Source organism: Morone saxatilis, unplaced genomic scaffold, assembly GCF_004916995.1.
Source record: "Morone saxatilis isolate NCDOM2014 unplaced genomic scaffold, NCSU_SB_2.0 Contig5, whole genome shotgun sequence".
In the NCBI taxonomy this organism is placed as follows: domain Eukaryota; kingdom Metazoa; phylum Chordata; class Actinopteri; family Moronidae; genus Morone; species Morone saxatilis.
The window spans coordinates 6,655,011-6,670,070 of NW_023340095.1; the positions used below are offsets into that span (position 1 = coordinate 6,655,011).

Here is a 15,060-nt window from a genome sequence, read left to right on the forward strand (position 1 = left end):
GGTTTTATTTGCAGTTGTGCTGCATTGGCGCTGCGAGTGGACTCACCTAAAATTGTCAATCACCAATGGTAGCCACGGCCCCCTAAACATACCCTGCATTTTATCGTCTATGTTTACTCTAAAATTTGGGACGATAATGTTACGTAAGGGTATGAATCATCATGCTGCTATGCGAAGAGGAGCGTGTTCGGAGGAAAAGCTATAGGCGATGCTGAGAGCCATAAACTCTTTCACACCCTGAACTGTTTACTTTAGCTAATAAAGATGAATGGGAGAAGTCATTTTGGAATTTATTTTTTAGCAACCGACCCCTTGCGGCCATTTAGGAAATATAATGCAGGGCTTACAACAACTTCTGTGGGTTTGTCTTCACTTCAGCAGCGCCTGGAGAAGCTCTTTGCCATAATTATATATCGTTGTCAGGATGGACAAGCCTCTCATTTCGTGTCATACGTTGAAAGGAATATGCGAGGGGCATTCGGGTTACCAACAGATAAATATAACCCTCATATTTGTGAACGATCAGATAGGTCAAACTAGGCAGTGCTGATCATCAAATATTAATTAAGATTCTGTTTCTTGCCTAAAATCTGTTCAGAAACGAGTACCGTTTATCTGTAACATCTTATCTTAATACGAGAACGTGTGGGACCAGACAAGTTGCACTGTTTCCTGCTACAGACGAGTCGATGCACAGCTCAACTCACAGTACTTCACCACTACTGGCTGCAAAAAACCAACACGGTGAAGGCCATAATGCCAAAGTTGAGGCTACTCCACAAACCAATGGGTGACGTAATCACATTTGTATATAAAATCACAGCTTCAGCGTACTGTATCCCCTGTATTTTTCGATTGTGTTCCTTATTTTTCTCTTTGCAGTTCTCAGTTGTTTTTTTAAATATTATAAGGGTGGCAAATTCTGTGTGGTTCAGTTCGACGTCTCTTCGATATCACTTGCTAAAAAAAACATTTTCCACTGTCGGTTGTCATCACTCATTAATGAAACCTCACTTCACTGCTGATGACGGGTAACCTTCTGGCAGGTAAGTTAAGTTGTCTACAGTGTTAGATAGTTTGTTAGCTTGTTAGCTATATCTACACATAGCAAGGTAAATCTGGAAATGCTACATGTTTTCAGGCCATTTTGGTAAAGTTCTTCAACCACACTGTAACAATTGGAAGTGGAAGAAACTTTTTTCTTTAACAAACCAAAAACTGGTAATGACTGGCAGACAGATGTTGAGCTGTGCAACAGACCATCTCATCTGGTTAAACCTTCCTCTCTTGCTCTCCATCATCACTATTCTGATTTATTGTGGCTCACAAATGACATTACTGGCAAACCTTAATTCCTTTACTGTGTGAGGTGCAACATAAATGCAGTTTAAGGAGAAACATCTGTATTATGTGACCACAAACAGAGTTTGAGGCAACAGAAAGCTACTACACAAGCTTTGGATCCTGATATTGTTAAGAGGTTAATCCATTCTAGAGAATGTGTAGTAAAAAACCTGGTTTTAGGTGTAGAAACAGGCTTGTTTAGTGTGGACATAACGTGTTCAAACTGCTGATCTTAATTGTTGGCATGCACAACAGTGAATCATAGCAAACAGTCTGTGAGGCTAGGAGTAATCCACCAGTACAATTGTCCTCTTGGCCTCAGGATTAGGATTTTATTTACTGCTAAATCCATAGAGCTGTTAGGGTTTCTGTACATTTGTATTGTTACATGTGAAATCTTTTAATGAATGTACAGAAGAACATCATAATTTAACCAGCATCTTAGAACAGCAGTAGGCCTACAGGAGTTATTGTTTGCCTGCATCTTTTAACATGAATGAGCCACAATTTAATTACAATTCACGCTCATTTGGTATATAAAAATAATTAAATGAGAGCAGCTAAACAGAGTGTGTACATTAAAACACAGAATAGATTATGAAGAGCAGGACAGGACTGAATGGAGGTTAAGCAGCTGAGACTTTTAACACGTTAGCTGCCATTAACAGTTTTTTGTTTGCTGAACTAAAAAGATTTTGTGTTTCCGTGCAGTCGAACACCTCTACAGTACAATAATGCATGGTAACACAGAAGTCCAGAATCATAAAGATGAAGTCTTGTTCTCTTGATGGTGGTTGTATTACACTGAATTGGCATGTTGCTAGGTGATGCTGATAAAAATCAATGTTCATTATACTATCATAGGTAGTGTGTGAGGTTACGGTAGACACTAGCCTGCTCCAGAGGACCTAAATCAACCAACTGCACAAGCCACGTTGTGCATGTGTTTATGCCAACTGTGGTATTGTGTGTTTCTTATGTTTTTTTTTATGTGATTTTATGCATGCTGAAGTACAGAAGCACCCTACTGGGAACAAATAATAAAGCTGAATTGAATGAAATGACCGAAACACCATTAAAACATGTAGCGTTAAAAGGTGTTTCAGATTTAGCTGGTTTAGCATGGATGTAGCTAAAGAGCTAAAATTGCTCACAATAAATTCCAGTAACTCAAAGTAGGTTAGACTCAGTTAAACTAATGCATTCCTACGAATAGATAGTATGTAAATTAAGGAGCAAAGGGCTTTTAACCAGGTCATAGAGCTAACATTGGTTTAATTAGCTAGCTGGTTAGGGCTGATCAAATCTGCCAGCAACAGTTGTCAGTGGCTGGAAATGACAAGTCTGCTGTTCAAGTCTCAGTTTAAATGATGCCAAGCATTTTGAGTGATAAATCTGCCAAGGTTACTGTTGTGCCATGCTAAATTGGAGAGCTTGCAGGCATAGCAACAGTAAGTAACAGGGGGCTGAGCAAACCCTTGTTTACATACATCTTCTGTCCAGATGCTTACTGTCTATATATATATATATAGCTCCCAAATTCTTTCTGCACCGTTCCTCATCATCATCAACACTTATTATTTGCATTGCTGCCACATGAACAAAAATTCAGATTATCCCAAATGTGCAGAATTGTGTAGCCTTTTATAAAAATGGAACGTTTTATACCTGTTGACCCTGGTTCAATGCTGGAGAGGTTCTGGTAGCACTGCAGTTTGATTTCATAAAGGATGTACATCTGCTCCTGTGCAGAGAGCGGACCATCAAATCCCATCTGTGGAGCACAACAAACAAGATCAGGTCTGTGACCCAGCATCTTCATGTGAATAAATCACTCATTGCTTTTGGCTTATCAATAACATTTGCCACATTTTTCCATATACTACCTGCTGTGGGCCAGGCCAACATTTGTGGCTACCAAGTGGATGAAAATCATGACAATAAAAACAAGAAACAGAAAACAGAGGGAAACAACATTTTATTGTACATTTTCTATGTCAATGTATACACATATTCATTTTCTCTTGCTCATCTAATCTTCCATTCTGCATTAAGTTTTACTCTTAACATTTAAAGCACTGCCAGGTCTGGCACAAAGCCACACTTCCAACATTTTGACCTCTTAGTATTACAGCCTCACAGAGCTGCTAATGTGGATATATACTTTAGTCTTGTGGCATTAGAAATCAATCAGGAACCACCTGATTAATTATTTAGGAATGTAAATTGCACAAGCCCTTATTGTACTAACAATCTATTTAACACTACTATCAGGCCAAATACACTTCTGGCTTTAGAACTTTTAAATCTCTTCACATATTGATCATTTGTTGTTTTTACTCTATTCAAGTGCTTTTTCTACAAGGTTGATTCACTTCACTACAAATGAAAGAACACACTATTCAAGAGGATTTGTATAATTCACAAACTGTGGAGTGATATTGTTTTGGTCTATTGGTTTGAATATGCAAACACTGATATCTACTGCTGCTCAGATACAGGCTCCTGCTCTTTTTTGCAGGGTGTCTTGGGCATTTAAAGTTGGATTGTTCACAACTTTTCTCGTCGTTTCTGTCACCGTGCAGTCAGTTACCATCACTCGATTTAAAGTGTGAATTGCCATGAAATTGTTAGAGAGGAGCATCTGTGTCCAAAACAACTCCATCTGTCATATTATCTGATAGCTTGAAAGAGGAGTGAAGAAGGGGCATATGTTTTACCTTATTTTAAATGAACACAGAACACAGCGTCTGTCTGTGCTGCTGTATGTGACACACTGTGATTCTGCAGTAGCCATAAAACCCAAACACTCAACTTTGAAGATTTATTATTGAAGATTATTAAGTAAATTAAAATATTTGAGTCATCCTTGCACCTTATAGAACTGTCACTGAAGCCACAGTTAGAATCTCAAGACAAAAAAATACTTGTCCCTCCATAACACTTGCACTACAATGGAAAACTGTTGGGAAAAGTGAATTTACAACAATGCTGCTCAAAAGGAAAGGTCAGCTTTCAGCCTAACAAGTTAATAGTCTAGCGTCAGTTGAAGTTGAAATTGCCTATATTTTCTTGAAGAAATAGTCTGAGCCAGCGCAGGTGGCTGATTTCCCTGTTCCCGAACCTCCATTGAGACTTGTAATGTGAGGAAACAAGATCCAATCTTTAGCTGTAGAAACCCAGCTCAGTGTCTCATAAATAAACCAACCAATATAATACTTCATTCATCTTTCCCAAACCTATTAAAACAGCTTCTGTATGAGCAAAGAAAAGCAACCCAGAAAGTTATTGGTTTACAAAGATGTTCAAAGACGAGACAACAAGACGGCTTAAAACAAAAAAAAGTAAGAAATTAGTAAGAACCAACAAGGACTATTTCCAGAGAGGGGGCCTGAAATCTGATCCGCTTTGTTTTAGATACTGGTATCATATGAAACTAGATTACCTAACACATCCAATAGTACCAACCATGTCATGTTAGCATGTCGCGAAGGGGGCTAAATAACAAAATATTTGCATGGCATGATCTCTTGACCTCAAGATATCTGAATGAAAATGGGTTATATGGTTACCCACAAGTTTCCTCTTTGCAAACATGTTCACATTAGGCTAATCACATGCAGTTAGTACTAGTGTATTTGAATATTTCTCCATACTGGGGTCCTCAGACGGTATTTGAATTTGACGGAAAGCTAAGACCCAGGCTTCATGTCACCCCTGCATAAGTCAGTGCCCCACTGCTGCCACCCCAGTCAAAAAAGTTTGGAAATGCCTCTGAGGACCAACAAACAGCACCAAAGATTGTTTGGCAGCACGTCTCAGGTAAAATTATGTTTTTTTCCCCCTGTAATTCGTACCCTAATATTAAGTTATATAAGAGTTTAAAAACGTATGTACCACAATATGATTCATCAAATCACTCTGAAAGTGATCCCCACGGTATCGTACGTCACTGTCGTTGTCATTAGTTGTGGCGTGGGCCATTCCCTTGAGTTAAAAAGATTTTTAAAACAATATATTTGTGGTAATTATTGTTCTTGGTGTGGACGGCCATTTACTCTTATAACTAGAAAGCAGCAGACCAACAAACCCACGCTTTGTGTGTTTTTTTAACTTACCCATACTGAGTTGGGAGTTACTTAACTGATGAAATCCAGGACATTTTGTCAATACCTGCAGTCAGTTAAAGCTGTAACAGCAAACTCTTGTGTCTCAAGAGAGCGTGCGCCACCAGATATGTCATATCAGGTTAATGAACAGATGTAGAAGTCTTAACAAACAAGATAAAGTTTATTTGTATTTATAATCACATTGGGACATTGTAATAGTCTTTAGGCACAGCCGCAAAGTTTCCACCATCACTACTTGTCTGTAGAGATAGCAATTATTATGATTATTTCACTTCCGTACACGTTTGAATAAAGACATCATTATGGATTCATTCTGTCACAAGCTGTCAGGCTGTCGAGGAGAATAACATTTTATTTAGAATACCAAGTGGTTCACAAATCCATGTAAAATTTGATTTCTGACACACTGTTAAGCACAAATCAGGCATATTGACTACTAATAAGATGGACATCACAGCGTCACAGTGGGTGTGCAGCAGATGGAACATGCTTCATCATTTCTCTGTAGTCTTTATTACGGTAAATTAATTTCAATAATGTCACCCCATTCAATAAAGACTGGAAGTTTTGTGTCAGGAAAGCTTAGACTGGACTTATGCCTGAATATGTTAAAGATATTTCTGTTGATCTCAGTTTCTATCCATTAAAAAACCTTTAAAATGCCATAACAATAATAATACTAATATATATATTTTTAAACATATTGAACACATGTTTATTTCTTCAACATTTAAAACTAAAGTTACAATCTTAAACTAACCACCATCTTTCTCTGACCATTTTTTGTAGCCTAAACCTAACCACACATGGGACACATTACACACATTCTCCAGAATCAAAGTCTGTGCTTTGTACGCCCACCATCCACCCCAACCATCTCCCTGTGGCTCCTATGCAGCACAAGTATGCAGCATTTAATCAACTGGAGAAAATGTTGCTGGTGAACACAACCCAGCCAGCAACAACAACATTTCCTCCAAAACAAAACAAAACCTTCATTTTTAGGAAACAGGGTTGCAGAATGAGATATGATTAGAGAGAATGATGAGGGGAAAGAAAGACAGGAGTGAAGTTTCAATCACAGAGATTAAAAGCAGGCTATTGTGTCTTTTTCTGTGTCTTCAAGTGATCCATTGTTTGTAGTCTAGGGTTTTCAATGGAAATCAAGGGTGCAGTTTACTAGCCTCATCATGGAAATACATTTGTTAGACTTGGCTGTTACCCTACAAGTCAGTGTTGATGCTGACAAGCTGACTCAGTTTGTCAGAGATGATGAGAATGGCCACTTTTCAGACTTCTTAGTATGTGTGTGTTCAATGAACTTCGATATAAATTTCAGATATATCAGACATATTTGATGAGATGCCATTGGCCGAGTATGATTTACGGACAGTAGGTTATGGGTAAACTTTTGTACACTTCACACACGTTGGTCTTAACCACTATTAAAGATACCTTCCAGGCACATTAGAAATACTCTGCATTCAAATGTTTATGCAATATGGATGTTTGTTTTCCCCCAAAAAAAGGTTACTGGAAGAAACTTAAAAGCAGATTTCTTCTCCCTCGCTGAGAATTCTAGGATCTATTCATGTGCAAATATAAAGATGCCCGCAGGCGTACCACAAATAACGTTTCAAAGAAGAAGTCCCAGTGCTGCTTTTGACCATTTGTGTTTCATGTTTGCGCGTTCAGAGATGAGTAAAGTGCACGTCTAGTTTTAGATTCATACATTCCTGAGGCAACTCGTTTTCATGCACAATCAGGAAGGAGCCCTTTGTCAGCAACACATCTGAAAGGATTAACATCAAATCAAAATTAGAAAGTTATTCCCTAGAGCTTGATTTCAAGAAGTTATGTAACTGTTTAGTTTCACTCGGCAGATTACAGGAGGCAGCTACAAGTAGCAATAAGTTCAAATGGCAGCCCCTATAAAACCACTTAGGAAATGAGTGGCATGAAAAAAGACTTGCAGAGAGTAGCTGCACTCCAATAATGAACACTTGTTACAGGTTTTGCATTTTATAGAAGGGTGATGTAGGAACCTGAAGCCACCGGTGCAAATACACTGACAGTGGACTGAAGTAGGAGACATCTTGTGTCCAGCAGCAAAATGCACAACATTTGCATATTCATGGTTTCTGGAAAGGAATAGATGTATTTTTAAAGTATTTTAATGTGGAAATTATACTTTATAATTAAACATTATTGTTCCAGTTCCAACCACGGCTTCTGTGTCAACTGAGAAGAACATCTGCATCAATGGATTCGTCACTCACTATTGACGGGTTAGGGCACAAAAAGAATAAAGTAACACGCCCTCCCGACAAGACAAACATGATGTCAGGCTGACTAATAGAAGTGAATCAAAGCCCACTTCACCAGAGGGATTTGATCTTCTTCTGGGATGGGATTTAAGTTACATTAAAGTACAGACACAGATGCTAGTTGATTTTATTGATTCCCTCTTACTGACTCAGATATTTGGGGATTTAAAAAAAAACTAGAAAAGCAACAATATTTGAATTGACCACATCTTTTTCTCTTCTTATTTGGAATTTCACAGCAGCATAATGTTGTTATTCCTTGCAGTGCTTCTTCCACTGTGTCCCCTCCATGCAGTATCTTTAAAGGTCCTGACTCCTGGTGCTGAAGGCGCTGACCATGGTGCTGATTATAAAGGAGCTCTCAGTTCAAAATAACACCACCATTTACATCCCATCCTCACTCTATTCTGAACCAATGTCACAGACAAATAACCCGGTGGCTACACTCCCTCACCTGCCTCTGTCCCTTTCTCTTACTGCTCATCACTGCCAACATTCAAAATGAAACATTTGCTCATCTGATCATGTGAGATTAAAGCACTTCTCTGATTTAGAGGAGCCGCTATAGGTTTAACCCTTTTTATGGGTTGGCACCAGATATCATCTCACTTATTTATTTGATTAGAAACCATATAAGATACCACCAGATGCTGGAGAGAGCTGATCAGATAATGTAATACTGCCGGAGTGTGAGACAAATTGGCAGACGACGGCTATTGGCACAGCCCCTCACATCAAGAACAAACACCTCCTGAAAAGTCAAGCTGATTATAAATGCAAAGAGACTTTATGGGATTATTTCAGAAAGGAAAAGAGACGCAGATATTGGCCCCGCATCAACAGGTTGGGTGTTACAGAGCTGTAGACTATACAATCTACAGGCAGCCACTTCTTGCTGTCTGACAATATTTTACTACAAAATATATCATCAAATAACTCCGCAACACTGTAAGAGGAAATATAGAATATGGAGAAATAAAAGAAATAGACTATCAATTATGTTCTTTAGAGCTTGAATATAGCGTAAACTGCTATATTCCTTGTGTAATCCCAGGTTTTCTGCTGGGGGTCCCTCCCAAATTAGCTGATATATTCATATTAAGGTGTGCTGGAAGGGTTAATTGTTATAATGCAAAAAATATATATGTGTTTTGCAGCACATATTAGCGACTGTGGATGCATGTTTTTCTTACCTGTGCGTCAACCGAAGTCCAGCACAAATAAAAGTTTAAGATTAATATCCACAAGTTCATAGTTCGTCGGTCTGCCTTCATCCCCAGCACTGTCAAAAAAATATCACTACACCTTCATTTGACTCCTTAAACTCACGCTCAGGATAAGCGTCCCCTCTGTTGCCGGCGCATCATTTGAGTATTCTCCACATTATTAGAAAGTTTCACCGCAAATCTGAGCTGCGGGAAGGATGCCGCACTGGACGTCATTTCACAAATTCCACGTGGTTGTTCCCATTCAGGTCCGGCTCCCGCGCGTTCAGAGGGGTTCTCGGAAAGGAGGACGGTGTCATCGCTGCCTCTGCGGAGGGAGAGTCCCCCGGACGCACGCTGGCACTGAAGGTTTCCCGTTACAGTCCGGGATTTGGGTGCGTTACGCGGCGAGAGCAAGCGTGCGGCGCTTTCACACGGGCGCGCGGGGAGAAGAAGAAAAAAGTGAGCTTCACGTGTCACAAGTGTCACCATGTGCCTGTGTGCGCGTGCTCTGTGTGTCTCTCTGTGTCCCCTCGCGCAGCAATTCATGGCACGCGCTGTTGGCGGTAAAGGGGATGGAGCACTTATTGATTTCCGTGCGTCACTTTTGTCATGTTTTTTTCTAAACTACACGTTAGATTAAAATTGATTTTTACTTATATGTCCCTTTTTAATCAACTGAGTGTGTTTAGGTTCACTGTAAAAACCTCCAAGTTCAGCTCAATGGACTCACCTGTAACAGTATCCAGTAATATGAATTGTATTTGTACCATATTGACATTATATGAGGGGAATTAATTGTGACTATTTGTCTCACAAGGTAATTTATAATGTAAGGTAACTTAAATCTGTTTTTTTTTTTGGCCACTTTTGTGCAGCAATAAAGAGCTTTGAACACAACACTGCATTATTTCCACCTCATAAAGTTGATATAGAGAACTTGTTGGTTACTTACACACCTAACAGAACATTAGCAACTGGCCACCTGTTGAATTAAAGTCCAATATTCACTCTCTTTTAGCTCTGCTTTTTTATTTCTAAAAATATACCTTTCTTTAGCTGCTAAATGCTTCACCAACTAACTTTGATGCTGGGCAGGTAATGTACAGCAGGAGGCTTTAGACCTTTTTTGCTAAAATTATTCAATGCGATGAGAGTAAGCAAAAACAGTATAAAGTTGCAGCCAGGCAGGTAAACAATGAGTTTAAATATAGCTATGTAGAGTTAGAGGTGCAGACGCAAGTGGGAATTATTTGTGGGTTCATTACTACAAGCAACACCTTTCACATACAAGATAAAAACAGAACTCAACACATAAATAACACTGCAATGCAATTAATAATGTAGATTTATACCAACATATTGAGGCTTTTTTTTATTTGAGCCATTCATACACAACAAACTGAGCTGAGAGCACATTTCTCTTTGACCATATTCGGCATATGTAGCATGCTCCAGCCATGTTGAGTCATTGTGTTACTATGTTTCATTTGGTATTTTTGAAGGACAGAGTTTTTCAGTAAAGATTAAAGCCACAGAGGTTTACTGATATACATATAATGACTATGTCATATTTTGTAGCAGTGTGTGACAAGCTGTGTATTTTCAGATGTCAAAATAAATCAAATCATAGACATGTCAGCTATTATTATGCTTAGTTTGAGTGGGCATTTTCAAGAAATAGATTGGAGCCACACAAACATAATGGTTAACTTTAATAGAATAGAATAGAATTGAATTGAAGGTTGGATATTTTTACTTTGGCTCACCAAAACAAGATACAGCATCATTGAAAAGACAAACAGTTGGTAAGTTAGTGTGAACAAAGTCACATTTTGAAAGAATCCATGTCAATCTCTGGCTTACATCTGACTTTTTAGAAATGTTATTAGGCTTGATCAATTGATTTGCTTTGACCCAACTATATGCATTCAGTTCTGCTCAACTTGTAATTGAACTGTATGTTGCCGGAGGAGCTGTCCACGCTGCTGCCAAGACAGGATAAGATAAGTCAAAGCAAGTGAATAAGCACTGCTGAAATACAAGCCTGCCAGCTTTTTCTTCATGGTCTTACATTGTGCTTTAATCAGGTTGTGATTTAAGAAGGCACGAGAGCAGATGGCACCTCACTTATTAGCCGAATTATTGTCATAATTTGTCAGGCTTTTCAATGTGAAAAACCGTCCCTGTTCACCTCCTCTTTAAAAGGTCTGTAACTGTTTACTGAGCATGAATCTGTAATTATATTACACAGCCTGTAGCACAATGCACACACTGGCAGAGCCTGTTTGGTGACTCATTAATGAGATAATCCATTTAGCGCATACATCATGGACATCACACTGTGTACAGCATCCCGTCAGATGGTAACTGTTGATGGCATGCAGCTGTCAGACTAACATTTGTGTGCCGGCATTAATCCAGCATGTAATGGGTGTAAAATAAACCACTTTACAACCTTATGTTAGCAGAGTAACAATAGTAGAGGCAACGAACAAGAGAGTATAACACTACATTTACTAGCCAAACATTATCTGAATGCATTTTTAGAACTAAAAACAATCCTGGGAGCACTCACCCTCTCACATGAAAAAATTTTTTTTTCAATAGACGATGATTATTGTAAAATCTTTTCCACTGCTCTCTTAGTAGAAAAAGGTCATCCACTTATATTTTCATGAGTTCTCTTCAGCGTACCACGAAGGCCTCCTCACAGCGCTGAAGCGATGGTCTGGGTGGACACAATCCAGCCATCCTTATGAACCCTTAAGTGTTGAGAAACCAGTAAAGGTCCACATATGTAACCCCCTGTTGGGAAAACTTACAGGCTCTCTAAAACTGCATGGCTGCTTGCTTTCACCAGGCAATTACACATATCTCTGGAAACACTTGCTCAGTGTAAAAAGGGGTCTTCGGCCACCAACAGGGAAAAAAAGGCAATTTTCACTTTTTGCTTTTATTCATAAAAATTGTAGCCAATATGTTTCCACGGCTATCAAGCAACAGGAGACGAAACCACCCATTTCAATAGTAATAGAAAGGCCCGTTTGTTTTTCTTGTAGCTTTTCTTCTCTATTCCCCATGGCCATCACTCTAAATATGATGTTATATAAGGTATCTACATCTTTGAACTCATTGGTTTCACTATCTTCACATCCTTCAGCAGCTTCAATCAATTATATTTTAATCTTGTGTTGAATCACAAGAGCCTTTCTGTCTTAAAGGAGTAACACAATACTGATGCATTGACTCTCAAAGTTGTTAACAAGTTTATAACTGTAAGTTATAAACAGGGACAAATTTAATGTGATTTTGAATGCTGATTGTTTGTTAAGTGCACATAAAGCTCACGCTGTTGTCTTCTCATTTCACAAATGTGCTGGTGGTTAGTGTTCGGTTCTATGAAAGTGCTGTGAGCATTTCTTGAATTTTCAGCGTTATTTGCTCTCCCGCTGATTCTTTCTTTCGCTCCCTTTCCTTTTCCAGCTCCAGCTCCTGTAGAAGTAATTGTAATCTAAAAGTGGTTCACAGTTTGCTCAGTGGAGCTGAACATTTTAGCTACTGGCATATTTGATTTGAAATAAAGCACTTCAAACCCTATCATTTATATCCGTCCATCCTTTATATATACCCACTTATCCTTTGCAGGGTTGTTGGAGTCTGGAACCGATCACAGCTGACAAACCATTTATATGTTTCATTGTAAAAAAAAGACACAAATAGTATTTTCTTCTAAAATTAGTCACAAAAGTTGTAATTCTTCATAATTAGAAAGCTCAGCTTGACAGCTAATCAGCATTTTACTGTGCAGTTTAAATGACCAAAATCAACATCCTGTGATTAAAATTATGATGACGGGACTCCTGATTGCTTTATATTGAGATCATATCGTATAGGACTTCAACTGTACTGCACTGTACTACTTTATTGCCAGTAACGTGATCGCATGTCACTGTATTGCCTGTGTTTCACAAGTTGTATTGCTTTAGCTAAACATACCTCTCATCTGGGGAAAGTTGTGCCAACTTTTTCTTGGAAAGTTATATTTAAAACTGTTTATACAGCATCTGCCTAGTGATGTAAGATACAGACATATATTGTAGCTAAGTGCATAACTTGCTTGGAGACATTACTTGAATTAAAAAGTGGTTTATGTCAGCCCTGTACAGACAGACTCCTGCAGATGAAAATCAAACGGATGCATGGAGACACGTTTTTTTCCTTGCAGTAAATTAAATGTCAAAGCTGAACAAAGTGTTTACTTATCGCCTCGTATTTAAAAGTAATAAGTGAAGGGAAGGATGTAACCACTGGAAGGTGCACTGAAAACAATAAAGCACAATTTTCCTCTTGGGTTGAATGCAATCTTTGGTGTTCTTCCAGTGGAGAAAGTGTGATCAAGTGCCCTCTAGAGTGCTCTGCATACTATAAAATCTTTTGGTTAAATAGTTCCCAGTGTTTTTTATTACAGAGGTGTAGTTATACTTCAAATCTAAGTCACATAATAAAACAATTTTACTCATAACCAGGGTTTGGAACTGTTTCCCCGTAAATGCACAATGACTTTCTGCAAGCTGGTGCCTTTTTCACTTTTTTCGCCCCTGCCCCTCAGACCCACCACTGAGTCTAAATATCATAGAAAAGCTCTTCAGTAAACTCATGTTTTGCTGCTGTTAAATTGGTACTCAACCTGACAGACAGCCAAAGAGTGTGGCTGCTCTCCTGCTTCTCTTCTGAGTGTCTGAGATGAGAGAGCAGCTGATTGAGACAGAGTGCAATAAGTCCTGCCAGCTCGCATCCCAGCATGGAGTTTGATGATACTGTGATGATGGTGTGATGATGTAAATTAGCCACTCGTCAGCAGTCTTCTGTTCATTCTCACGGCCTATTGTGTAAACCATATTGAACCTCACCTCACTGTTTTTATTCTAACACTTTAATTGCTATGTTTTAAATTTTACCATTATTGTTTGACAAAGACAACCAGCATGCTGCAAGCTGGTAATCACACACATGCATTTAAGAATAAAGGATGGGGGAAAACACATTAACGTGCCATTGCCAGCTCATTTAATACCTTTTGATGATATAACCCTCAATCGTTACATAATTCATGAATGTTTACAGCAGATGTACTCTGATCTTACTATGCGTGTATTGTGTGTTTCCTCACTATGAGCCACTTTAGTCATCACATTTCTTTGGTTTCCAGTCATGTATTGATTAAGTATGTCAGAATCCAGGTAACATTTCGTTTTGGGTTAATCTAAAACAACTGGTTACCTTGGGCTCATCTTAGAAAATACACATACATATTTATCAAGGGTTTTTTTTCTCGTGGCTGAGGCTATATTGACCACTACATTACAGCCTCCTACGACATTATGAAAATAAGAGTAACAGTAATTAACTAACTTGGACAATCCTGTCAAAACCCACTAAATCATTGCTAATACAAGTGGTAATATTCTACCCACAACACAGTACAGAAGGCATGGACTTAATGATTTACAAAGTCATTATCCTTGGTTTTTGTATATAGTGTAGTAAAATACAGACACTACAGACCACTTTATTTGCCATTTAGTGCTAATCAATACCGTGTCATTTAAGTGCTTTACTCCAAATGACCCAAGCGTTGTTACAACCTCAGTTATTTCCCTTGTGTTTCCCTTTTTCCCTGTGTTTACTGTTTTTCCCTGTGTCCTTCTGTTTGTGTGGTATGCGTGGCATTGCTCTCTCCTCCAGTTCCTGATTCACTGTTCAATCTACACACCTGCTCCAAGTTGCACACCTGGAATCCATCCACTAATCAACGCTGCAGTATATCAACCCTGGTTCTTCACCCAATTGTTAAATCACACTCAGTGGTAGTTCATGTTCTGGGCTCTTTGAATTGTGTGTGATTTTGGATTTGCTCACTTCTATTATCCGTGTGTCTAAGCTAATTCTCTGCATTGCAGCTTCCCTCGTTCCTCCCTGTCTTTATCATCTGGATTTCCCCTCAATTAGATTAATTCCCTTTACAGAATGGACAATAATTGATTTTCTTCA

General features: G+C 38.7%; 1 protein-coding gene across 1 annotated transcript in view; it reads right to left on the reverse strand.

Moving 5' to 3' along the window:
* The window catches only part of pth2ra (parathyroid hormone 2 receptor a), a 66,061-nt gene extending 51,761 nt beyond the window's left edge, over nt 1-14,300 (reverse strand). Inside the window, exons 1-3 of the mRNA XM_035676839.1 lie at nt 14,290-14,300; nt 8,995-9,100; nt 3,013-3,118 (exon numbers count right to left, since the gene is read on the reverse strand). Coding sequence (XP_035532732.1) covers nt 3,013-3,118; nt 8,995-9,100; nt 14,290-14,300 — 223 coding nt within the window. The remainder of the gene's footprint in view (nt 1-3,012; nt 3,119-8,994; nt 9,101-14,289) is intronic.
* Between the last annotated feature and the right edge of the window lie 760 nt (nt 14,301-15,060).